The sequence below is a fragment of the Phyllostomus discolor genome, chromosome 6 (assembly GCF_004126475.2).
Source record: "Phyllostomus discolor isolate MPI-MPIP mPhyDis1 chromosome 6, mPhyDis1.pri.v3, whole genome shotgun sequence".
NCBI classification, from domain to species: Eukaryota; Metazoa; Chordata; class Mammalia; order Chiroptera; family Phyllostomidae; genus Phyllostomus; species Phyllostomus discolor.
Genome location: NC_040908.2, coordinates 80,942,126 through 80,969,131, shown reverse-complemented (window position 1 = coordinate 80,969,131; position 27,006 = coordinate 80,942,126). Strand labels below are relative to the sequence as shown.

Here is a 27,006-nt window from a genome sequence, read left to right as displayed (position 1 = left end):
ACTTTACCCAATCTGCCACTCATAAAGCATTTATTTCAATTCAAACTTGCTTGACCACCGGAAAACAAGACAGCAGACAGACTTTTAGCAGGCAAGGTCCTGACAATGACTGCAGGCAGGGTGGAAACCACATACACTGAGTTATGAGCCAATGTAGTATTCCATTAGTAACAAATATAAACAGGATATAGATAGAATCTGTAATAAAGGCTAACTGTGGCGATGTGCTGATCTTCATGGTTCTCTGATAACAATACCTCCTGAGGAACACTTCGAATTAAACAAGGATACCCAAAGGATTTCAGCTAAACCTGACAAGGGCTGAAAAATTAAGTATCAGGCTGTGGAGGACAGGAAGACTGAAACAAGGAGAAATACAGTGGTAAAGGGTCTCTTAAGTAATAATAATGAGCCCAGAGTTATTAAGAAATCATAGAAAATTTATGGGGTGGACTGGCAGTTTCTAATAATCACTCAAAGAACCTTTTGATGCAGTACCGTAATGACGTAGGTCCTAAAGGATTTTCCTTAGAAAAATATTGTCTTTCTGTGCCATCAGAATTTTGAGAATTGTCATTCCTGATACTAACAGACCATTTTTTACTAAGTTATTCATGGTTGTTTATAAAAGTTTATCTTCCTTCTTTCAGAATTCCAACGTGGCATTAATTATATCTCAGTCTGCTCAGAGTTCACCTGTCTTTGCTGATGACATCGATGCCCAGTGGGTAACCAGTCACAATAAAAAACACTGTCATGCTTGCCAGGATGAACTGGTTGCCAGATTTAATAAGAGTACATTTATAAACTTAATTTTCTTGAAATCTGACTGCTTTTCAATCTTCTCAAGTAAGAATGCTTTCCATTGTCCTCTGAAAAAGATTCAAATAAGCTCTAGCAAACAGGGGTGGCTTTGAAAGTGTGACCTATTAGCTTGGGGATGTTTTCAGAATAACACAGCTAAGATTTGTAGTCATCAAGGTATTCACAAAATATAATCATCTTAATGTAGCAAAGCGTCATTCCTCTTTGCTTCTAGGTTTACTTGGATTCAATTTTGTGAAGTTTTCTTGGCCAGGTATGGTTAGTTTTTTATTTCTTCAAGAGAATGAATTATAAATGTGACAGAACCCTAAAGAATTTGCCATCAAAATATTGCAAGAATGACTTTTCAAGCACAACAATCAAGAGAATGTAGTAGCTGCTCTACCATTGACAAAGAGATGTATCCTCCTCCATATCCTAGCTCATTGTTCAGTGGTAACGTGATAAAAAAAATGCTCATTCTTTTGAAGGCGATGGCTTATTAAAGGCCAAGTTTATTAATATGGCCAGAAATCCTCTTATTTCCAATTGGCCCTCTGAGAGCTTTACCTCCTTGTAGGCTTCAAGTTCAATTTCACCTATGAGTCAACAGTGAAAATCACAAGAATCAAGTGCAGACAATAAACATGTCTACGAGGTAATAGGAAGAAGAATCTCAAATTGCTGTGTACTGCTTAGTCCAAGGAGCTGAGAAGATGTAAGCTCAAGATGCTATTTAAAGCTTCAATGCTGGTTACCATCACTGTTAAGACTAGCCAGAAGGGTGCCTGTCTGATGAACTTCAAGGAGCTCACATAGCTCATGTGGCTACTCACCGATGCTGATCAGGTACCAGGTGAGGGGGCCAGACCCGGGAACGGAAAGGCTGCTGTCCTAGCTGCCGTTGTAGGTCCGGTGGGATCTCAGCTGTAGGGTTGGTCATGGCCAGTGTATGTCTTTTGGACCTATTTGCCAAGTACCTGCAACAAGCAGGAGCACATTTCATAGTAAAGAAGACAGACAGGAATATTCCTCAGCAAGAAGCATTAGGAGTTAATCTAAAGGACTCAGAATGAAATAGTGCCACTGCTCAAAAAAGGATCCATGGCAAACAGATCTCCCTGACTGGATGAAAGTGAAGCATGTCCAACTGGCCAGCAAAAGTTGGCTTATCATTGAAGTGGCTGAATTTTGGACCTAAGAGCAGCCATTAAAGAGAAGACAGAAAGCAGATGTAGTTCATAAACTACATTTTCCTTATTTCATTCCATTCAACAGAAGAATTTATTTTCTACTTGTTAATTTTATTCTTGCCCCCCCAAATTTCAAAAAATGTAAGTTGGAAAGAATGAGCCCCTAAGGATTATTCCTAGAGATGAGCCAAGGGAGATATTAAGAAGGGTTCCACTTACGTCTCTGGGTCCCACTGGTCCCCAGCTTTTGTGAATGACTTCATTACAAGTCTTAGAAAACAGATCCTTCCATTCAGGGACAGTAAATTCTAAAACCACCCCTTCCCTCATGCCCCTGACTATAACTCGATCATCAGAGAAGACAAACTGATAATGTTCCCTGGCAACCAACATTGTCTAGAGGATGAAGAAATGAAACAACATGGAATGTTTAGAATTGTTTTTGAGGGGGGAAAAGGCAAGGCAAGAAAACAGAAGTTTCAGAAACTGAAAAGTTGACAAGTTGATGCTTTTAATCTGAAGATCTTTCAAATCTATCGTGTGGTCCATACCAGTGGGAAGACATTGGACCCCCTTCCTCTGATTCTTTCCTCTACCACTGCTGCTCTTTTTGGGAATGCATGAAACAAGCGTTATTCCTTTTCATTGCCTCAAAACTAATGGGCACTATTTTACTCTTTAAATGTTGGTCTAAAGAAGATGAGGCTCAAGGAAGTAAAGTCCAAGACAAAGAAGATAAAATGAAATATTGCTGTCTAATTAAAGTAGGGAGGCAGTTAAATTTCCTAATTTCTCTTCAGGACACCAGCAGGACCCATTTGCAACTTCATATACCCTGTTAATCAGCAAACTACAGAAACAATAGCATCAAGAGAAAAAGTTACCATGATTTTTCTTTTATTGGCTAAGCTGTAGAAGGAGCTGACCCACATGCCAACACTCCCTGTTCTCCACTCTTCTTTCCACATGAGACCAGTTTCTTTTTGAATAGTAGCTTTCATACAGAGCTACCGGGGTAGGAAGAGAGTACTGGCTAGCAACTATTAGGTTCTTAAAAAGTGGTCTTGCTTCATTCGTTAAGCTAAAAAAAGTTACCACACTACAGAGTTTAATTAAGGGTATGTAAACTTGCAAAAAAGTAAGCCATTAGTAGTTTAATATCCATTCGATAAAGACACCCAAAGTTTCCCCAAGAGCCTATGAAAACCATTTTATTTCAACTCCCCTCAAGGGAAAAACATATAATCTTGAAGAATACCTGTATTTCTGGGAAAATACATGCTGGATTCTGGCCAAACCCCCCTCCACAGAAAATAAGAATGGTAACTCCCACAAGGACGCATGCTTGGGGCTGAGGAGCATGGCTGATGGAACTGAGGTGAAATGAATTGTACAGCATGCCTGATGGTTACTGCTGTTTTCTGTGAATCAGGCATTACTCAGCAAAGCTCTGTGAACCATGGACATCTGCATCTGCCCCTAGCCCAAATCCAATATTCTTTTTCAGTATCTCTTTGTTGGTACATGGAGATGGAAGCAGCACACAGCAAACAGTACAAAAGGTATTCATTCTCCTGGAAAGGAAGAATCTATGCCACAGATCCATGGCCAGACTAGCTAGGATCTCTGTCATATCTCAAATTTCCAATTTCTTTTCGGTAAGCAGTTTTTGGCAGGGAGGCAAGGAAGGTAGGAGGGAGGAGGGAAAAAGTTCTTATGGTTAATGTAGTCACATAGGGGACTTCCAATGGTGCTTATAGAAATGAAATTTTCTGGGTAGTCTTCTGTTACTTCCATCAGGGAGGAACATGCCATCTGGCTTAAGCACAGAGACCACACAAATGTTGTAGCTGCAATGTACTACCTCTCTGGGCAGACGTGACCTTTCACTGGTTGTAGAAGGAGCTTGCCCAAGGACTTTCTATAAGCACTGCCAGATGCCACATTACCTCTGCACAGCTTCCTGATCAGGCTCCCCATCTGAGCTCTCCTCGTCCACAGGGGTAACTGCTGGCACTGCCTGAAGAGAGATAGAAAGGCAAAGCTCAAGGTGGTGCTTCTTCTGGAAACTCAACTTGGGGCAGGTCTGTTAATTTTCTTATTTACAAAACTTTTCTTAGGACCCCTGAACTATTCAGAACTTTCATGTGCCTTTTAATTTTTCCATTTTTATCTTGTTCAGGTGATTTAAATTTTGAATTCTTCCTCTGATTCACTTTCATTCATCTATCAACAAAGAGGTGAATACCTACTGTGTTCCAGGGTAAAATGTGAGTTAACAGATGTAGTTCTTGCCCTTCTTTTATAGTCTAGTGCAGGATAGAGACAAGTAAACAGATAATTTTAAAACAGCATAACCAAGTCCTCTATGGGCCACATGGGACTCAAGGAAGTCCCATCTTGGAGGAGGTGACACCTAACCTGAGACCTGAAAGATGAGTAGGAGCTAGCAAGCAAAGAAGAAAAGGCATCATAAGCCTTTGAGGTTTCTAGGCTGAGAGAAAAGGCCTGCAGGTATGTTGAGGACCTGAAAATACAGAAACTGCTTGTTTACCTGGACTGTCTAAGAAGTGACCTGTTGTTGCACATTAATGCTATTTCCAGAGTTCAGATGTCTTTAACTCCAGAAAGGCTGGATAGTTTTTTAAAAGTACATAACATACAACTGTACAATTGTAATGAAATGCTTTAAAGTTTCTGTTGCCCACCAAAACATGTAAATGGAACACGTAAATCACAATGCATGCTTTAATGTGACTCTTCCCACTGCTTATGCCCTGGAATGCTATGCATTCTTGATAGCTAGCAACAGCCTTGTGGCTCACATAATTACCATGCTTCAGGCACCAGAGCAAAAATCATACCTCAATGATTTTGAAAGAGCATTGTTTAAATGGATAACAATTATAAAACAAAATAATTTTGGACTAATTTATTGTTTCAATGTTTCTAGGATTTCCAGATCTCTCATTACAATTCTGTAAGGCCTGGCAAAAATAGGATTAGGCAGAAAGTAGCTACAAATGATGCAGGAGAAGAACACTGTGGCCAGTTATAAACGACCTTTCATCTCACATTAAAACTTTATTTTGAGGAAGGGGCAGTGGTAAACCACTGAATGATTTCTTTAAAAACAAACAAAAAAAGATTTTATTTATTTATTTGTAGAGAGAGGAGAAGGGAAGGAGAAAGAGAGGGAGAAACATCAATGTGTGGTTGCCCCTCAGGAGCCCCCTACTGGGGACATGGCCCGCAACCCAGGCATGTGCCCTGACTGGGAATTGAACTGGAGACCTTTTCGCTTGCAGGCCGTCACTTAATCCACTGAGCCACACCAACTAGGGCCCACTGAATGATTTCAAGCAGGGACATGGTGTTACAAGATTTGTATTTTAGAAATCTAGCTTACTTTAGCTGCAGAATGAAAAGTATTGGTGGCAGGCCAGTTAGGAGGTCACTGTTTTAATGTAGGCAAAGGATGACAATGGCTTAAGGTAGGGCAGTGAAGATGGACTTTATAGATACTGGATAAATAATTTGATATGGGGAATAAGGGAGAGGGAAGACTTAAAGACAAAGTCCACACCCCCAGTTTGTGTAACCAGGGGAGTGTCAATGAATAGCACTTGACTCTTTGAAACCTGGAAGAGAAACAGGTTTCAAAGAGTCAAGACAATTTCATTTTGGGACGACTGACTAAATCTGTGGGAGATTTTATATATATACACACACACATATATATGTGTGTGTGTGTGTGTGTGTGTGTGTATGTATGTATGTATGTATCTATCTCTGTATCTCCATCCCAGAAGAGCATGCTGTGCTGCAGAACCACCTGGTAACTTAAATTATGAGAGTGTACAAGGTTACTCAAATTATGTAAAAAGAGATGGAAATAGCGCCTAAGATAAAAATTCTGGATTTCACCAACCTCAAAAACAAGCAAAAAGGGAACCTGAAAAGAACAAAAGAAAACATTTCAAAGAGAAAATGGTCAACAGTGTCTCAAAGTTGGGAGGTCCAAAATGACAAAGATTAAAAATGTCCACTGGGCTCATCAAACAAAAGCTTGTTACTGACCTTGCCATAAACGGTCACAGTGGGCAGAGTAAGTCACTCAACCTCCCACAAAAGTGTTCCTGATCCTCTGTAACCTGCTCTGATCCAGCTGTTCCATGAATGCTTCTGCCACCTGCTCACTTGTCCATGGTACGTATTCACTCTGGCACTTAATCACACATGGTCTTTTGCTATTATTCCAGTACTTCACATATGTTGATCTTGTCTTTCCATATTATAAACTCAGTGAGGCCAAGAACTACAAATATAATTCTTTCCTTCTCCTGACAACAGTGTTACAGAAGGCATGGTCCATGGACCTGAGCCAATCCACAAACTGTTGGGTTATTAATCCATGATAAGATTAAGTGTGGAAATAAAGGGTAGGATTTAAAAAATCTTAAAAAATAGAAAGTAAGATTTTTAAAGAGCTATGGATATAATTACTACCCAATCTTAAGGTACTATGAGATCGAATGAACAAATGAATACATGAATGACTTTACCTATGACAGGAAAATAACCAGAAATAAACAGAATCTAGGGGCAGGGGTTTGAATATAACCACCATATAAAACAGAGAGACACCAACTGACTAGGTTAACACTTGTGAAAGTCAATCAAGTGTTCCAGGTTGTACTAATAATGCAAGGTACTGTTAATCAAAGGAGAAAGGGTTGGTAAGGTAACTTTGGAAACCAATCTAAAAAGTAATTTATTACAGAGAAAACTATTAGATCCCACTGACCTCTGGCAGGGTGACAGAGGTACTTAATGAAGGTACAAGTGGCCCACTGTGTATGAGACTCTGCTGAAGGAGGCTTCAGTGTAGAAATTATTTGGTTAAGAAAAGAAGTTACTTGAAAAAAAAAAAGGGTGGGAGGGGGGACTGGATTGGGAGTAGAAAGGAGAAAACTGTATTTGAACAATGATTAAAGTAAAGAAAAAAAAAAGAAAAGGAGTTACAGATAGGAAAATTCTGCTAGCCTGAGGAAAATGGGGATACACCGAGCATCTTAAATTTAGAGAAGAAGGAAAGTCAGACATTCAGGTGGAAGACTCTGGTCTCCCAACCCTGGGCCCATAGCTTCGTTATCCAAAGCCTCTGAGAGAGAGTAAGGTGGGCTCTGTGTGGCTACTCACTGGTGTCATGGTGACGAGTGGGGAGGGTCCCCGGGGGCGCTTCAGCAGCTGCTGGGCATGGAGCTGGATGTTGGCTCCTCCGTCTGATGCCCTCCGGCCAAGGGGGCCCATTCCATTTAGCAGCTGTAGTGGGGGCGGCTGTAATAGGGACTGCTCCTGTTGAGAGTGCAGTGGGAAGGACAGACTGGTGAGGTAGGGGGGAAGGAAGAGAGAAGACAGTAGGACTCTGACCTACTGAAATAAAGGGATCTTTTATCTTTTGATGGTGATACAGCCTAGAGTAATCTTCCCTCTTATCCAAGATGGGTTGTAAGAGAAATCTGTCCTGCTCTACAATAAAACCCTTAAATCCTGGGGAAGGTCTCTCAGTCTCTCAAAGGAAGTTCAAATGTGTTTCTTCTGGGGCAAGCCCTCTCCCATTTCAAGTACCTTGTACTCAAGCTGCCCAGTTGGTTGCAAATTTTGCATGGGCAACAGGTTGTGCAAGAAGTTCACGTTAGGGGCCACTTGTAGGAAAGGAGCCTGCGGGCTGACTCCAGGAAAGCCAGGGAGGAGCTTCTGCAGATCATCCATAACTTCCGTGCTGGTAAAAAACAGGATGAGAGAGAAGTTTCATTAATATTCTTACTCAAAAGTGCTATATCCTAAAACTGATGAAACTGGTAAGTGCAATGCAATTTATTTTATTATATATTTTTTACTTGCCTACTAAATTTCCCTAAGTAAGTAGAAGCCTAATATGTAGCATCTGGCTCTCTGCCACTTGGCTATTTGGAACTGGGGAATGCTGTTCTTTATTGACCACTCGTGTAAAACTGACAGCTCTGAGCCAAGAGGAAATACTGGCATCAGTTCCATTCAGGTCTGCAGAGTCTGGGGGGGAACAGCAAGTTTCTGGAGGACACAGGCCACCCACTAAAGCAATGGCTACCCAAGGCAGCAACTGATTCACCAGGCAAAGAATGCAAATACTCCTGTCAGTGCTGATGGGACAGATACATAGTGGATGTGCAGGGCTGTCCTACTACAACAGTAGGATTTTACAGAACACTTTAAAATAAGGGATCTTTCCACTAGTAGAGCAACACTGCTGACATAGTCTTTGGAGCCAGAACGTTCCCCCATTGCCTGTTTGAACATAGGCCAAGAATGAGAAACATAAAGCAAGCAAATCAGCAGGCCTGGGGATGGTTTTTGTAAATCACTCAGAGAAAAGAGGTATTTATAAGAAAACTAGCTTTGCCCCTAGTTGAACTCCCAAGAAAACTCTTGACACAATCTCTTCTCTCCCCAATAAAGGAAATATTCAGAAAAGAGGTGAGGATATTTTTAACGCTGAGAGTCTTCAAATGCAAAATAAAAAAGGAGAGAGCTGGCCTTCAGGACATTTCCCCAGTGTGAGGGCACCAGGAATATACTAAAGGACTATTTTGGGAAAACACTTTGGGAAACCGGTATTTATTCAGTGTGTTTTGCAATTCTTGTTCCCTTAATTTAATTTGTAAATCACACTGTATCATTTATCCTCCTTTACTAGATGAGTCTTGCATTAGAACATGTAGCAAACATCTCTAGAAACTGTCAAAGTCATGTGAATTTTAAGAGGTACTTTCATGTGACCTAATATGAGAAGACCTCAATGTTTGTGGGCAGACACTATAATACTACTCACCAAAGGATTGTGATCAATTGGTATGATTTTGGCTATAGGTCCACCATCCATTAGGGACAGCTCTGTAATTTTTTAACAAATCTATTCTGATCTAACCAGGGACTCTGAACTAGGTTAAAAACCCTGTCTTGGCCACTAGATTACATTTCATCTGGGAGACACAATGAAGTAGGAAAAATGCACCATGGTAGGAACTCATAGTCAGACAGGAATTCTTTGCGCTGGTGTTAATTAGGGCTGTTGGTCAGATACTCACCGTGGGTCAGCCACACCCACTGTGTGCCTCCTCATTGACAAATAGCGAACCAATGCTTCAGGGGAAGGCTCTTCACCTTCATCACTGTCCAAGTTCACTGTCCCATCCGGCTGAGGTGGAGGAAAACACAATTAAATTAGAAATGAGAAGTAATCAGAAATAAGAAGGAAGGAAAGGAAGCAAGGATATCGTAAAGAAAGTGATTTCAGCTGACAGCTATTCAGAGGTTGCTACTTGCCTCCACAATTTGATTCTCTGGGTTGATTAGCTGCACCTGTGGAACACTGATGTTCATGGTGGTACCAGCTTGCTCTGCCTGGAAAGCAGTGTACACAGATACACACATTACTTAAACACTAGAGGGATATGACAGTCTTTCAAAGTATTCTTGAATGCTAAAGTCTGTTTCTACCTCTGAGTCGTTGGTTCCTCTGCCCTTAGAAGCTACATTAAAAAAGCATTTTTTAGAGATGACAGTCTTTTTCAATGATTGTTGTTTCTTAAAAAAAACAAACAAACCCCAAAAAACAAAACACATCTTGAGTACCCAAATACCCTTTTGTCTTCTCTAAGAAAGGTTCAGATCTTTGCTTATCTCTGATGAAAGGACAGATGATAAGTGGATGGGACAGAGCTAAGGAAGAGTAAGAAACTCTCCTAAGAGTTAGTGAGCAATGGCTATATGCCCTCTGCCCCCTGCCCCCAATGTTACTTGTCCTGAATCTGGTCACTGGGGCCACTGCCCACCTGGATATTGACTGGTGCTTGAAACGCCATGGCTCGAGGCATGCTAGGAGGTGCTCCGACACGCAGGGTTTTATGTCTCTTATGTCGATCACATAGTAGACTGTAGATTGCACTATAGTGATCGTAGGCATCTGATCTTAATGACTACCAACAGAAAAGAGAAGAGTAAAAAACCCTGGTGAAATAGCATGTCAATGACCAAACCTTTCCAATAGTAACAGTAGAAGACCAAAGCACCTTCTTTCCAAGGCCCAGAAAGGAGTAAGAAGAACAGGAGGAAAACAAAAAAAGACCCAAGTTTCTGATGGTTGACAGATGGGAGGGGGGTTGGGGGAATGGGTGAAAAAAGTGAAGAGATTAAGAAGTACAAATTGGCAATTACAGAATAGTCATGGGGATATAAAATAAAGCATAGACAATATAGTCAATAATAACTATGTATGGTGTCAGATGGGTACTAGACTTACTGGGGTGATCACTTTTTAAGTTATATAAATGCCTAATCTCTATGTTGTACACCTGAAACTAATACAGTGTTATATGTCAACTATAATTGAAAAATTAAAAAATTATTTAAATAAAAAAGCCCCAAGATCCCAGAAAGGAGAAAAAATGAGAAAAGGCTGAACAGAGGGAGTAGACACCTCACTTTGTTCTCCAATCCTTTAGAGATACCTGTAGTGTCCGCTCTTTGTCCAGTCCCATGTCTTCCATGGCCAAGAGGACATCCTCATTCAAAGAATCTGTTTGTCTTTCTTCCTTCAGCTGTTGGCATTCAGCTATTAGCTGTAACATTTAAAAAAAAAAAGGTAAGCTATCAAATCCCCACTCAGCCATATTAAGACGACATATCACCTATGTATATCATCACATATCAAGCTATTCCCTGTCCCCCTAGCTTGGGATGTTTTTGGCCTCAGACAAAGCCTAAGCAACAAAGCCCTGGGTACTCAGCTGTGAAAAGACAAGATTCTAATTTTCCTGAGCAACTCTGGGGTACTAAAGATAGCCATAATGGTTTGAATAAAGGTATGCTATAGGAGCCATTGAATAAGCATACTAAGTAAGAGGAAGGAGATGTCCCCACAGTGGGTAAGCTGCAGAATTGTGGGCTATACTGTCTCAAAAGCCAGGAAGAGACTGATTTGGGGATAAGGAGTAGAAACTGGTATCACTATTCTCCAACAGCTCTGCTGGTTTAGAATTCCTACTTTCACTCCTTGCTTAAGTATTACACAAGAGTTTGTTCGCACTGCTACCTTTTCACGTCCTGGCCTGATTACAATTTCATTCCAAAAAGACTGCAGTTGTTCTGAGAACAGTTCCCTAAAGCTCCCTGCTCACCCTGTCAAAGTTGGGATCAGTGTCCCCCAGCTTCATCCACTTGTGCTTGCAGATCTGCTCCATGGAGAGGCGCTTACTCGGGTCCAACACCAGCATGTGACGGATCAAGTGCTCACATTCTGCAACAGACAAAGAGCCCACCATTCATCTTGGGGAGGGAGATACCACTGGTGCCTCTAGTAAAGCAAAGTAAACAGGGAGATTTTGTAACTCCTTGCTTCTCATCTGTATCTTCTGCTCCTTGGTCCTTACCTATGTCATTGCTTACTTCAGAAGGGACTGGACAAAGGCAGAAGAGGTGGAGAAAAGAGAAATTCAAATCTGCTTGTCTCATTAATACCTTTACTAACAGTCTGATTAGAAAAAATTTGGGGATAATCCATACACTTCATTTGTTTATATTACACATGGCCCAATTTAACACAATTCATGAAGAGCTGAATATCCTTGAAAGAGATTGAGTATCTTATAAGGACCTCAAAATAGTGAGTTCATTCCTCCTCACTGTATTACTATGTATACACTAATGCTTTTAGCTTAGGTGACCAAAAGCTCTTTTCAAAACTCAGGGATTAAAAATTTGTAATGGTTCAAGGTCAGGGGAAATGGGCACAGGCACAAGATGCCTCCCTACCACACACTGAGACTCTTTGACAGCCTTATTTATAATTTTCTCAATGTTGTTTGAACATTCACAGGTGCTCTGAGCTACAGAGTCAGATCAATAGATATTTCTCTCTAGGAGCTCATACTACATAATATATTGCTGAAAGGATAATGGATTCAAAGTTAAGCAGCTTATATTTTGATTTTAAAACAACCTCTAAGTTTTTTTTGTAAATTGAGGGTATTGAGGATGATATGAGAGTAGTGTTCGTGATAAAAGTGGTGGTGGTGATGATGATAAAAACAGCATTATTAACACTCTTCTGAGCACTTTACATTTATGATTGCCTCAATTAATCCTCACAGCAATCCCAGGAGAAGGGTGCTATCATCATTCCCATTTCAGAGATGGTAAAAATTAGGCACAGAGAAGTTAAAAAACGTGCCCAAGGTCACATGGTAAGTCAGATTTCAAACAAGACATTCTGACTTTTTGGTGCTCTTAACCACATGCTATACTGCCTCTGTAATGCAGAGCTGTCGACAGGATTCAAACTTCTGAACCGTTCTTGCAAAATCTTTATCCAAGCCACCATCATCTGTCACTTAGACTAGTGCAAAAGTCTCCTAAATTGGTTTCCTGCTTCTACTCTTGCTCCATAGAGAAGCAGAGGGGCTATTTCTAAAACATAAATCTGAGCATATTCCTACCTTGCCTACGATTCTCCAAACGTCCCATAACCCTCAGAATAAACTCCAAAGTCCTTGGCCTATAGCCCCAAGCCTCTGTCCCTGACCTCATCTCCTGCCACTCTCTCCTTGGCTCGCTGAGCTCCATCTAGCTGTACTGGCATTCTTCCTAGCCTGTGCACATGCTTAACACACTCCTTTTACACTTACTGTCTGCTTTAGTTGCAATGGCTGCTCCTCTGACCTTCATATGGTTGGCTCCTTGTCAATCAGGTAACAGCTTAAATGTTACTTCCTGAGAAAGCTCTTCCCTGACCACCTAAAGTAGGCCACCAGTCACTCTCTTTTACATCACACACTAGTTTTCTTAACACTGTCTTTGTGAAATTATTTATTTATTTACTTGTTTATCATCTAACTCCCCAACCACAGTGTAAGGTCTGTCTTTCCTACTGCTATTTCCAGAACCAAACCTCCAATGCCAAAGACGGTCATTGTACTTATAGAGGCTGAATCAATATCTACTGAAATATGAACAAATAAATATTTATTGAATATTTACTCTAACCAAGCAAGATTGTATTTGTGAAAATGCTTTTTAAAATTATAAAATTCTAAAAGATATAGGTTTAAAATTTTGTTTCTATTTCATTACAGCTGTCCTCAAAATAAAACTGGGCCGTAATAACAATAAATTATTGGTAATTTAAAAAAACTCTTTATATACAAGGCACTGTGATCCCTAACTTTATTTCATTTCATCTTCACAACTTTAAACTAGAGACTATTATCAGCACCATTTACAAAACAAGAAAACAAGTTAACAAACTCAACATTGCAAAGTAATTGCAGAGCTGGGACTTGAGAGCTATGCTTATCTATCCTGTCATACCTCTTCACATGGATATAAATTCTGCTTGATCCGTTTTTCCAGAGTGAATTCAACTGTGCAATGCCACAATTTCTGTACCATTTGGCAAACACTATTCTATACTGTCATCTTGAAGGGAATACTGAGCGTAATTAAGGCAAATTACTCTTAATTTTTAATTTATTCTGACTTAGGAAACACAATAAAGTCCCAATATTAAAATGATTTTTAGAAGGCATTAATTTGGTCTTGCTTTATGACTAAAAGTATATTCAAATGCAGCACAGATCTTAATGCCTGAAGTTGCTACATCCCTTAAAAACAGAGGAAATGCTATCTAAACATTAAGCTTCTATTAAAATTATGTTTCCAGAGTAGCAAGAACAGACCCCACAATTGTAGCATCTGAAGATGTTATAAGTATCACTGACACACTCCTTTATGGTCTGCAATTACTTCAGGAAAAAAAGTTCTCAATTTAGAAAGTTACTAAAGCTCAAGACCCCTGTGTAGGTAGCAGGCCTGGGCCTGATTCCAAAGATGTGGAATTGTCATTAGGGCCTCTAGATGGCACTCTTCTGTTTTCTTTTGGTTTCCATACATCCTTCGTGTGGAAAGGCCCTTTTAGTCCTGATTCAAATGAGCAAGGTCTCGAATGACATTCAGTCACAGGCTTGATTTAAAACAGAGATTAACAACAATTTCCTTAAATACAAAGTAAATCAATACTATCATAATATGTTATTAGAAAACATATCTAGTTCAATTTCAGGATCTTGAAACTTCTATCTAGTCATTTGTAACCATTTTTTTAGTCTCAGATGCCTTGAAAAATCTCCAGAAAAATGCAAACAAGAATTTATACACGCAAATTTGCATGCAACTGTAGGCTGTTTAAGGAGCCCACAAAGCATGCCATGGAAATCCTAGGTGTTTTATGGATCCCGGGTTAAGAACTCCTGGAGCAGTGTCAATACCTGAAGACAGCAGCTTTTATCTTGTGTGCCCTCCATAATTTCTAGCAGACAAAGGAACAGAAATCTTCATATGTTGTGCAGACGGTAAAATATGACAAAATACAGAAAGCAAGAGTACTATCAACTTGTACTTCCTAAGTGTCATATATAGCACATGAAATTAAATTCAAACTGGATTTGAAAACACCATTATACATAAAATGAAACAGGGCGAAAACAAAGGGAATAAAATGCTCTCAGATCTAACAGCATTAACCACAGAACAGTCAATTCAAATGAGTAGAAAGAAGATGGGGCTTCAGATGAACTGTTCCAGACACCAAGAAGTACTCTATTTTAATGTCAAACATGGCTCTATCATTTGTTCCTGACCCAAAGGCAGTCTTTGATGATGAAAGAAACTGAAGCAAAGCACTTTGGGCAATGCTGGAATCTGCTGCTCTGCCCTTCACGGGCAGCTTCCATTTGCTTTGTGTGAGACACCAAGACGTCTCTGTTCTGGGTAAGGAATGTCACTGTGGGCCTGAGAAGCTTGATCCAACAACATCACATTAACTAGAGGATGCACACAGCTCAGGCCCTGCCTCGTGGTGCTGAAAGACATCTGAATGACTGTGGTAAGAGATGCTGTGTGGGCAGGGTCCTAAAATGGGAACTGAGATTGCCAGTGTAATTCTATCTACGAAGGCCAGGTCTTTAGCATTTTTTTTTCTTTTCTGATTTTGATTAAATAACTTTTTCTAAGAGGCTGATAGTATTTGGGCTCAGGGGTAAAAAATAAAGGCTATGGAAGGGGGATGAAAAACCAACTTCAAATTCACCAAAGATAGAAGTTTTGTCTCTAGTTTCCAGGCTAGAAGAAGAAATAGAATAAATTAAAAATTTCTTAACTAAAACTTTAAAAACATGCTCCTTGAAGAAAGGTTAAGGGCAATGAGGCTGATTTTTCTTGGAAGAGAAAAGGTATAGGCAGGAAGGAGCATACTGGTTATTCAAGTATCTGAAAGAGTTTTAAAAGAATAAGTGGATTCATACTGTGCTGCTGCTCCAGGGGCCTGCATTTGGAATAATTAGGAAGTAACAAGTTCAATTTAGGAAAAATCTAATTATTAGAGTTGATCCAAATTACTAGGCCAGGGTCCTAAGGAATGAGTGGGGCCTCTTAAGGAAGGAGGGGATAGCCAACTGAGCAGGGCCACATGTGGAGCACAGCTAATTTTATCCATTTTATAGATTAGTGTTCTGAACAAGATTTCACATAAAAAAATTGAGTCCAGGAATAACTGGATAGAATGAACTCCTCGGTCCCCTCCAACTGTAAACCATGTGAAAAAGGAATGACTTGTCCTATGAAATAGTGCTCTTATTATCACTAGGAATGTCTAATCAGAGGCTGGCATTTGTCACCAGTAGGGCTACTAGCAGTAGGTGTGAGGGAAAACTGGGAGTCCTTAAAGGAGGGAGACTGTTTCACTGTGTTGCAGATCCCACGGTGCCTCTTATGACACCTGATACATAACAGGCCCTCAATAATGCCAGGTAAAAGAAATACTGGACTGGATGACTGCTACAATTCCTTCCAATAACTTTAATAATCAGATTCTATGAATCCACAATTTAATAAGCATTCCCCATGCTTCACATTAGAAAAACCAGACAACTACCATTTTACAGAAGATTGAGATGTAGCATTGTTTTAGTACAAAAGCCTGGATCAGATGATTTCCAAGGCTCTCTATTGTAGCTTTAGAATTCTTTGTCTCACACAGAGTACTTCCTTGCTAATCTTTTCTCAAGCTATACAGAATAATCTGTAAATCAGGTTGCCAGTTGAGGAGACATCTGTCTGTAGGCATAGCCATAACATCAAGGTTATGATATAACAAACCAAAACAACTCCTGGCAGGAAATTCTCCATAAATCCTGTGGATTTAACTGTATCTTTAGCATGTTAAGAGAGTAAGAGTGAAACACACAGAAAAGAATAAAAAGCAACATAGGGAAGGAGGGAATGAAAGATTAAAAGAATAATTCTTCAAAAATATTGTTTAATAATAATTATTAATATTTATTAAGCACTGATATGCTAGACAGAGTGCTAAACTCTTTAAGTTCAGTAAAGCATTTAACTCTTACACCAACTGCTATAATATAATATACTAAACCAATCTTATAGAAAAAGAAATTTAAAAATCAGAGAAGTGAAGAAACTTGACCAGATAATAAGAGGCAAAACCAGGATACAAATTCTGGTCAGTATTACTCCAAAGCCAGAGTTCTTCACCCACACAGTAGCTAAAACAAATAATTATTGATGTTGTAAGTAGCAGTCAGCATATCTTAATAAAAACAAACTGATTTCACTCATCTTCTGACGGATTAAATGCCAGGTAATCTGCACAGGTTTCATCACGACAGAGTTACCTACTAGCCAAATTCATAAAAATAAGCCAGGTAAATTCATGGTCAGAAGACTGTGAACTAGTTGGATTAAAATGAATCAAGAAGGCAGGAACAAAATGGTGAGGATTAAATGCAATACAGAATAGAAAACTTAGTTTTATACTGTTTGTTGCATGGTGATCAAGATTGTGATGGAAGGTTAGAAACAATAGGCTTCCCCAATCAAGGAATCATGGACAAGGAGAAGAGGTAAGTGAAATTTAGGGAACTGGATCATGAGAATCTTTAGGCGGATCCTATAATGATGGGAATGCCAACTATTCTTTAAATCCTTCATGTGATGCCAAAGTATAGGACATGGCAAAGCAGTCATTTTCAGCAATATGGGCAGAGGAGTGGTCTGAAAGAAATTGAGTCATAGGTTCTTTCTGACCACAGAACACTGCTGGGGAAACAGAAGACATCTGTGTGCCAGCAGACATGGGAAGAATGCAAGGAAGAAGCAATTACCCTGGAAATTCGTGTTTCTTACAGGCACTTGGAAGAAGGGTATGATCTGGTTTCTCATGTACTAATTCTAGTAAGTACTAGGTGATCAAAGGTAATTCCAAAGCACTTAGCCCAAGAGAATTGTTCACTTTCAATAATTTAAAGAAAATTCTTTTTTTTTAAAGATTTTATTCATCCATTTTTAGAGAGGGAAGGGAGAGAGAGAGAGAGAGAGAAACGTCAATGTGTGGTTGCTGGGTGCCATGGCCTGCAACTCAGGTATGTTCCCTGACTGGGAATTGAACCTGCAACACTTTGGTTCACAGCCTGCGCTCAATCCACTGAGCTACGCCAGCCAGGGCTAAGAAAATTCTTAACAATGTTTAATTCTCCAGAGCAATTCAAATTTCAAAGAGGGCTCTATTTTTCTCTCAACTCTCAAAATCCAAAGAGGAAACAAAAACAAATTGGTCATTAAATCTCTAAAACATGTTTTCCTGGAAAATGAATAATTTTTTTTTTTTTAAAGTTAAATGGCACCGAAGTATTAAGTGTCTCAGAACAAGCATACTGCCTGATTCTGTTATCCATTCATTTGGTCCAGCTCAAGTACCAACCAGTCTTGGGGAGAAAGTAATGTTAGTCTAGCAAACAGAATGAGACTGATACATGGTTTCCAATGAGAGTCTCTGGAAGACGCAGCATAGCTTTTGTTAAGAGTCTGTGCCCTTACTTTATGTGTTCTAGATTTACAAATGTTTGTGATCCAGAATTCCTCTTTTTTCCCCCCAGAATTCCTCTTTAATAACTATCCTGCCTTTATTAAAAAAGAGAAACCATGCACAAAACATGCTGTTTTTCTTAATGAAAAGAAAATCTGTCATCATGTTCTGATCCTGTCAAAAACATGATTAAAACAGTGTGACTACCTTGCTATGCCGTGATCCCCACAGAAATAATTTTAAAGTAAATCATTAAGAAATAGTAAATGTTTCTGCCAAGATACCTTCTTTTGGTAAGAAGCTGGCCAGAGTTAGAATCCTTACTCTGCTTATAGACTAAGCCCTTGAAATGTCGTTTTTTAATATTCCCAAGGAAATCCTGTCATTGTCAGCTGTCAGCTGAGGTCAAACTTATTTTACATAGTGACTATTTTAAAATCTAAACAATGCAGACAAATGGTCTTGAAATAAGATATTTTTATGTATAAATAACATACACTGAATGTGCTATCCTACAGATGAATTTGGAGAGTGCATAAATGTTAAAAAAAATATACAAAGTACAGTTTTTGTTGTTGTTGCTGCAATGAAATTTTGTTATATTGGATGCTGTTAGAATGATGGTCCTATAGGGATTGGAAGATTTTTACTAAATAAATTAAATTTTGATACATTACGGTCACAATAGAACTGTATAAGCATTTCTAACTTACAAGAGACTTTATTTGCAGTAATAGTCATTACCACAGCTTTACCCAGCTACAGAAAATACATAATCTTGGAATTAATTTTAATAAAGCTTAATCTATAATAGTGTTGCTTATAATAAGATATGACTCAGAAAATAAGCACTGAGATCAGTTTCTCTAACACAATGGCACTGAGGAATAACATGCCTTATTTTGAATCTATTTGCTTTCAGTACTTTTGGGAAAAGAAAAATGGAAGTCCTAGGAATGAAGTATTCAGTGAAATTCCTGGAAGGATAATCTGACAGCAAGAGATCAGACAAGAAAGCGGAGAGTTCTTAATTTAAATACAAATCCCAAGACCACGGTTTTCTGCAGATTATTATCAGAATGTTCTGGAATAGAAATAAAGTTCCTTATAACTACATCCTGTGAGACATTTTCTGTGGCTAAACCCAGAGGCCAAAGGGAGATGGCCTGACACATTTTAGCAAGTAGAGATGGAGCTGATAAGAAAAGCCTCTATTATGAATCAATAAATAGACTGAAAGGCTTTCTCTTTGGTTTTAATAGTTTATCAACCTGAGACAGACTGAAGAGAAAACAAATGTTTGACTCATGTATCTCCCTTCATTAGAAAACAACACCTATTTCTTGAACTTTCCTCATTTTCAACAGTTTTTCTAGGTAGCTGTGATGCTGCCAAAATTAAGATTCAGAATTAGGAGATGCTGCCTTACAGGCTAGTGATGCCAACATTTACCTGTAGCCTGAGCTACAAGGCTGACTAATTTACAGTTTTATTTTTAAAAATAAAAGTCTGTTGCTTATAATATCATGTCATTATTCAGGTATATTTTTAAGTCAGTATCAATCATTATGAAACAAAATTCTGGCTCGGTTTTAGTTGATACCAACTCTTTTTTCAATAAATAATCCAGGTATAAATGGGCAAAATATCTATTCCAGGATTCTCTTGATACCTGGAATAATTTGGCAGATATGGATTTATTTAAAATTAAATTATAAGGAAAGACAGTTTCTGAAAGCATACTATCAGGATTCAATTCTCACTTCTGCCACTTATTAGCTTTGTGATTCTGTGTATGTTATTTAACCTTACCATGCCTCAATTATCTTGTCTATCACATGACAACAGTAGCCTACCTCATAGGGTTGTTTTGGATATTAAATAAGTTAATGTAACAGTCTCTGGTATGTAGAAAGTGTTCAATGAATGTGAACTACTATCTAAATCTCTTAGAGTCCTTTCACTTATAGCTTCTTCCTTCTCTCTATGTAGTTAGAAGACAGTTTGCTTGAAAAGGATAATAATAAACAGGTCAGTACCAATATTTACCCACTGGTTTTCTGTAGGTAAAATCATGGAGATGGTCAGGAATGCCGGCCTAACTCTGAACTACACAGATCTAGCCTTTTTGCCGACATCATTTGTGGTTTCTTCCAATTCCCTAACTTGAAAGCCCTACACAAATTTTCTCCCTTGTGGCACAGTAGGTCTTAAAAAGGTACGAAAGAAATGCTTTGAGGACTCTGAGCCCCTTATGATAGAGACTGATGGGTGAGCTACTTATTTTAACCTCCTATTCCATTTCCACTAAACAAAATACTTTTAGCCAAGCAAGATTCTTCGAGGTTCTTGATGAGTAAGCCAATCAGAGTAGAGTTGTTTGAGTCTAAGTAGAAGCTTTTTGGCAGGAGCTGCATAGTACATTTTCCATCAGAAGTATTATGTAAGTCTAGGTCTTCCATTCCCAGTAATAAAATGCTTATGCAGTATTACAATTAATTAAGTCACAATAAAGTCTGATCAATAAGGACTCAAATATATTGTCCCACGAGAGATCTCTAAGCACTTGCTGTCATTGAAATTTTTTTCACTGTAAATTAATGTTCCATCAGTTAAATTAATAACTGATCTTACTACATTCTCTAGAGGTTAGTATGCATGGTAAATAAGACAAATTAGGCTTTGAGAAGTAGGTCTCTGATGATTTTTAAATATATATTTATTAATAGTAAACTTCTCGTCAAGATGGCAATGTAGGTAAATGTGGTACTCACCTCATCCCACAAAAACATCAAAATTACAACTAAATTACAGAACCACCATCATTCAGAACCAGCTGAAATCTAGCTGAACAGAAGTCCTACAACTAAGGATATAAAGAAGTAGTCACATGGAGATGGGTAGGAGGGTTGGAAACACAACACAGGCTGGTCCCACACCCACGTGTGGCAGATAAAAATTGGGAGGGATATCTCGCTGCAGAGGTCCCAAATGAGGAGCGAGGGTCGCAGCCCCACACCAGGCCCCCTGGCCCAGGGGTCAGGTACCAGAAAGAGAAGTCCCAATAACGTGTGGCTATAAAAACCAGCAGAGATTGTAGCTGAGGGAGATAGAGAGCTTCCGAATCTTTTTCCTCTTAAAGGGACTGCACACGGACTTACTGGACTTATTTCCCTGAGTTCCAGCACTGGGGCAGCAACTCAAAAGGTGACAGAGACATAAGGGGAGAAACTAAATTGTGTGGCATCAGGGAGAAGGCTAGGGGAAGAGTTTTCTCCCAGACAAAAATGCTGGCAGGGACCACTTGTTCCTTTGATGAGCCCTCCCCCCAGAGTCCATATGCTGGTGCCACATCTGAGTTTCCATTAACCTGGATTACACTGTTCCCCTGCCCTGAGGATTCCTTGAGGCCCTCACCCCATCCAACTTGCAGCCCTACCCATCATTTCTGTGGTTTTTCCATATGGCTTGTGTTGGCTCACGCTTCAGCCTTTCCTAAAATAGCCAAAACAAGCAGAATCCAACCTCAGCATGCCCTGTATCTCTTGCTAAGTGACCTGAGACCTAGCACTAGCAGCAATAGCCTTGGTTCACAGCTTGGCCTCACTGGGACACCTTCAACCCCAGCACAAGAAGCAGCCACCTGTAGATTGCCCTGTAGCTCATGCTAGTGGCCACTGGCAGAATACAAATGGTAGCTGACCTTGCCCTGCACCTTCCAGGAGACCCCGGAGCCAGCACACCCAGTGGACAGCTTCAGACCACATTTAAGCATGACCTAACTACCTCCACAAGCAACACACTCAAAGGGTGGACTAAGCAGGCACCAGAGCCCCACTGAAGTAAGTTTTGCTCTCTGGGGTGGGTGCCTGTACAGCTGATGCTCTATGGTGGTTGGAGACTGTGCCACTAGACTCTATAGAACACCTAAATATTAGGCTACTCTACAAGCCTGGTAGACGTAGAAGAGCTACCTAATACACAGAAACAAATACAGTGAGGCTGCCAAAATGAGGAAACAAAGAAGTATGTCCCTAATGAAAGAACAGAACAAATCTCCAGAAAAAGAACTAAGTAAAATGGTGACAAGCAATCTACTAGATGCAAAGTTCAAAACATTGATTATTAGGATGATCAATGAATTTAGGGGAAGACAGGAGAACTTAGAACTTCAACAAAGAGATAGGAAACACAAAAACAAACCAATAAAAAATGCAGAATACATGAACTGAAATAAAGAATACCTCACAGGAAATCAAAAGGGGAATAAATGAAGCTGAGGATCAAATCAAAGATTTGGAAAGTAAGGAAGCAAAAAACAGAGCAAGAAAAAGAAGAAAGAACCCCCCCCCCCCCCCGAAAAAAGAGAGAGAATAGTGTAAGGAGCCTTTGAAACAATATCAAGCATACAACATTTGAATCATGGGGGTAATGAAAAGAACAGCAAGAGCAAAAAATTGAAAACCTAGTTAGAAAAAAAATGACAGAAAACTTCCTTAACTTCATGAAGGAAATAGACACACAAATCCAGGAAGCAGAGTCCCAAATAAGATAAACCCAAAGAAGCCCACACCAAGACATATCCAATTAAATGCAAAACCTTAGGTCTGGCTGGGTTGCTCAGTTGGTTGGAGTGCACTGTCCCATATACGAAAAAGGTTGCAGGTTCGATCACTGGTTGAGGCACATAAGGGAGAAAACTGATCAATGTTTCTCTGTCACAGCCATGTTTCTATCTCCCTTCCTCCTTCCTTAAAAAAAAAATCAATAAACATATCTTCCGATAAGGATTAAAAAAACAGGCAAAAGTTTAAAGACAAGAGAAAATTTTAAAAGCAGCAAGAAAAACAGTTAACTACAGGGGAACTCCCGTAAGACTGTCAGCTGATTTCTCAAAAGAAACTTTGCAGGCCACAAGGGAGTGGCAAGAAAAATTCAAAGTGATGAAAAGCAAAGACCTATATCTAACATTACTCTAACCAGCAAAGCTATCATGTTTTATATGCAGTCATTCTTCAGTCTGATGATCACAGAAACACAACCTTCATGAGTTGTTTGGTTAAATTACTAATTACCTTTATAAAATCAGTTACCTTACATTTTCTGGTCCAAGGTTGAAAGTGTAGATACTTTAAAATTTGCACATTTGAATTCATTTGCTGGCTGGAATGGTTGAATCTCTCTACCTCTAGTTTGAATATACCCTTTCAGTTAAAATTAAATTTTTAAAATCTGATGATTTCTGGACATTTTCAGAGGCTTGATAATGGTGGTGTTGGTGAAAATAAGAAAAAATTACAGTAAAATCCTGTCTGGTGACCCAGAGGTCACCATGACTTGGGGCACAAATCACTGTGGGAAACAGTTTTTGTGATGAAAAGTCAGCCTTTCAATACTCCTGTTACTATCACAAATATATGATAAAAATTAAGACTGTCTGACTGGAACATGAAACAACTCATGTCTTTATTAGTAACATCATAAAATAGTTACATTAATGTGCTGTTAGGAAACAGTATGTTGATTTTTAAGAGATATTTAATGTTTTGATTTATAGCTGTTACCAGTTTTTCTTTTTTGTATGTTTAATGATTTTAGAGAGGGAAGGAGAGACGCAGAGAGACAGACAGAGAGAGACAGACAGAGACATGTCGGTTGGTTGCCTCCCATACACACCCCAATTGGGACTGAACCCACGACCTAGGTATGTACCCTGATTGGGAATTAAACCCACAACCTTTTGGTGTAGAAGATGACACCCCAATCAACTAAGCCACATTGGCCAGGGCTATTACCAATTTTTCATATGTGAAAACATAACTACCTCTTCTGTTGGAAAGAACACTTATAATTAAATAAATAAAAAGAAATAGAAAGAACAAATAGAAAGAACAAAAGGACAAAGAGTTTCCCAGAAAAGAAAAAGCTAAAAGAAAAAAGAGTTCACTGCCACCTAACCACTATTATGTAAAATGTTAAATGGTCTTCTTTAAGAAAGGGAAAAAAAGACCAAAAGATGAAAATATGAACAACAAAATGGCAATAAATACATATCTATCGACAACTGAATCTAAAAAACAAATGAACAAGTGGAACAGAAACCAATTCATAGATACAGAGAACATTCTGACAGTTGCCAGATGGGAGGGAGGTTGGGGGGATGGGTAAAAAAGGTAAAGGGATTAAGAAGTACAAATTGGATATAACAGAACAGTCATGATGATGTAAAGTAAAGCATAGGGAATATAAGTCAATAGTATTCTAATAACTATGTATGGTGTCAGATGGGTGCCAAGATTTATCAGCAAGACCACTTAGTAAGTTATGTAATGTCTAATCACTGGGGCGTACACCTGAAACTAACATGATAATGTATGTCAACTGTAATTGAAAAACTTTAAAAAGATTAAAATATATTAGTAGTGAATGAGTCTGGTGCTCAAAAAATTTAAGTTGTTGACTTCTCTTAGTGGGAGGGGGAGTCAGAGAAAGGATCTGCTAATACATGCGGTGAGGCCAAGTCTCATCTTCTGCCAACAGCTCAAAAAAAAAAAGCAAGTTTCAACTTTTAATCCTTCTATAATTTAGGCTCATGGTTTTTACCTAACTGCTCTGTGGAATGCTTTGATAAATTTTATCCAAAAATACTGGGCTAGACCAAATTTATTTTACTTGAGACATGGCTGACTTTCTATGTCTCTAGCAAAGTAAGTTTCGAGTAGATCAAAAAGAAGGTCTAGTTCTTAAAACCAGAAGTCACTTAACCTAGTTATTTACATAACTACTCACATAACAAATATACATAAAACCAATTAATAATTTAGATAATCAGTGAGTTACCAAACAAAATAATAAAACAACATAAGAGTCTGATGTAAAAGTCTATAGGTGATTGATGATGATTCATTCAGTTGATCATGAAAAATTATTTACTGAGTATTTACACCATACCATACCAGGTGCTGTTAGGTTTTATGGAAGATGATGATCTGTGAAACACAGTTCTGATATAAAGGAATTAAATTCTAGGAGAGGAAGAAGGAAGACATATACATAATTATAAAACTAGGTGGTATAAAGTCAATTCAGCCTTGAATAAATCCTCTTGTAAATTTATACTACTGTCATTCCAACTTGAAAATATGTTTTTAATTTATGTCAGGATGCCCATGAAGGGAAGTTTATCAAACAAATAAGAACCAGGCACAGAAATATCCACTAAGTGAGAGGACACTTCATTCCACACATTGTGAACAATAAAGAGATGCTCAGAATTCTTGAACTAACTATATCCATTTGCATTGCATGGCCTCCTACACAGCTGTAGATACTGGAATTCAGCTTGGCTAGAAGATAAGACTATAAGGCCTTCCCTACTTTGCCTCCCAAATGCTAATCTAGAAAACTGTACCAGCTCTGATGGAGCTTCTAGATCCTTTTGGCAGAAAAATGGATAAACTCAGCTGAAGTCTATGACAACTGTCTGAGAAAGGGAAGGATCTTGTTCTTCAGGACTTTCTTCAACCACATTACCTTCTGTAGTACAGTGATTGATAGCAGACTTAACAGGCTGGAAAGGAGCTGGCACCGGCCTCCATACAAAGAATTGATTCTAAGTCTAGAGAGGTGCAATTGTGCCAAGAAACTAGAGGTACATGCAGAAAAAGGACTCTAAGGACAGACTCTAGGTTTCCTTTACATAAACCTGAAACTTTATGTACTTCAGAGACGCCTAAGCTAAAGAAGACCATGTTGTCTAAACTAAAACAGACAATGAATTCACCTTATAAATTTATTTTCTCCTATGCCTTATCCTTTTGACAGCATTTTTTGATGGGCTTTTGGGATTCAGGCCTTACAATGTTAGGCAAGGCCCAGTGCATGTATTTACCTGAGGGCAGGAGAGATCATACTGGCAACACAGCAGTCATCTGCTCTAGACTGGGTGTTTCTCATTTTTTGTACTTAATGTTACAAACTTTTTTATTCCTACTTAAGGAATTATTTGTCTGGGACTTAGAAATGACCACATTTAGGGTAATTATGTTGGTATTTTAAACTTTCATGTTAACTTGTATCATGTTACAAATATTAGTTTTTTTCTAAGTATTTAAATGCCACAGAGTTTATTTCTAAGCACTAACAGAAAATGTGGTTGACAGCACCGATTAGCTATTTTACCAGCATCTGCTACCTGAAGCCAGCTCTAGTAAGGCTTGAGTAAAAGTATTCTGCCATGATGCAAAGGGTTAGAGGTGGAGGGTAGAGGGGACCCAAGTTGCTCACAGGAGTTACTGTGACAACTGGAAAAGCAGAGGAAGTGGCCTGTTTATCTTGTCCTTTCTACTACAGTGTGGTATAGTAGAACAAACACTGAAATGAGTACTAACTTAGTCATTTTATTACTTGTGTGGCTTTACGCAAGTCAACTAATTTCTTTAAACTTCAGCTTTTTTACCCTACAGAGGTTGGAGCTGATTTGAGAGACACAAACCAACTCTTTTCTTAAACATTGTTAAATATTTCGGGTTTTTAGGTTGAAGGTCATGACTAGCTTGAATGTTAATGACTTAACATTTGTCAGGTACAAACACCTATGTACCCAATACATGTAACAATATTTAGGAGTTTATTTCTCAGATCAGCTGTGACCTCTGAGTTAAACTTCACTAGCAAAATGATAAAATAATATGTGTCAATACCAATTCCACAGTACAGTTATATAGCTCAAATTAGATCGAGCATAGGAAATACTGTGTCAACTCAAAAGCCATAAAGATATGTTTTTAATAATATTATTTTAATATAAGTGAACACTCTGGAGGGGTTTTGGTGGTTAGCATTTTAACAAACCTATGCAGCATGCATTCATTTAACAAATATTTTTCCTAAGGCTTAGGACAAGGCTTAACAAAAATATTAAACAAAACCAGTATCATACTACAGTCTAGAGACAGTGGGGATGGGAAATGCGGACACAATAAATACTGTTAGGTAGTAGAAAGTGCTTTAAAAACAACAAAGCCAAGT

At 38.8% G+C, this 27,006-nt stretch overlaps 1 protein-coding gene and 1 long non-coding RNA gene across 8 annotated transcripts in view; one reads left to right on the top strand and one right to left on the bottom strand.

Moving 5' to 3' along the window:
* Nucleotides 1-27,006, bottom strand: part of SIK3 (SIK family kinase 3) — a 295,493-nt gene that overhangs the window by 24,553 nt on the left and 243,934 nt on the right. For 3 of the 7 annotated variants that reach the window (XM_028517531.2, XM_036030100.1, XM_036030103.1), the window contains exons 7-15: nt 11,219-11,337; nt 10,550-10,660; nt 9,875-10,018; nt 9,366-9,443; nt 9,128-9,237; nt 7,629-7,782; nt 7,200-7,355; nt 3,947-4,017; nt 1,641-1,784 (exon numbers count right to left, since the gene is read on the bottom strand). In XM_028517531.2, coding sequence (XP_028373332.2) covers nt 1,641-1,784; nt 3,947-4,017; nt 7,200-7,355; nt 7,629-7,782; nt 9,128-9,237; nt 9,366-9,443; nt 9,875-10,018; nt 10,550-10,660; nt 11,219-11,337 — 1,087 coding nt within the window. The remainder of the gene's footprint in view (nt 1-1,640; nt 1,785-3,946; nt 4,018-7,199; nt 7,356-7,628; nt 7,783-9,127; nt 9,238-9,365; nt 9,444-9,874; nt 10,019-10,549; nt 10,661-11,218; nt 11,338-27,006) is intronic. The other 4 variants (XM_036030098.1, XM_036030101.1, XM_036030099.1 and 1 more) reach the window with 2 other exon arrangements.
* LOC118501479 lies at nt 24,718-25,165 on the top strand. The gene is made up of 2 exons (XR_004904106.1): nt 24,718-24,935; nt 24,979-25,165. It is a non-coding gene; the product is annotated as an uncharacterized LOC118501479 (long non-coding RNA).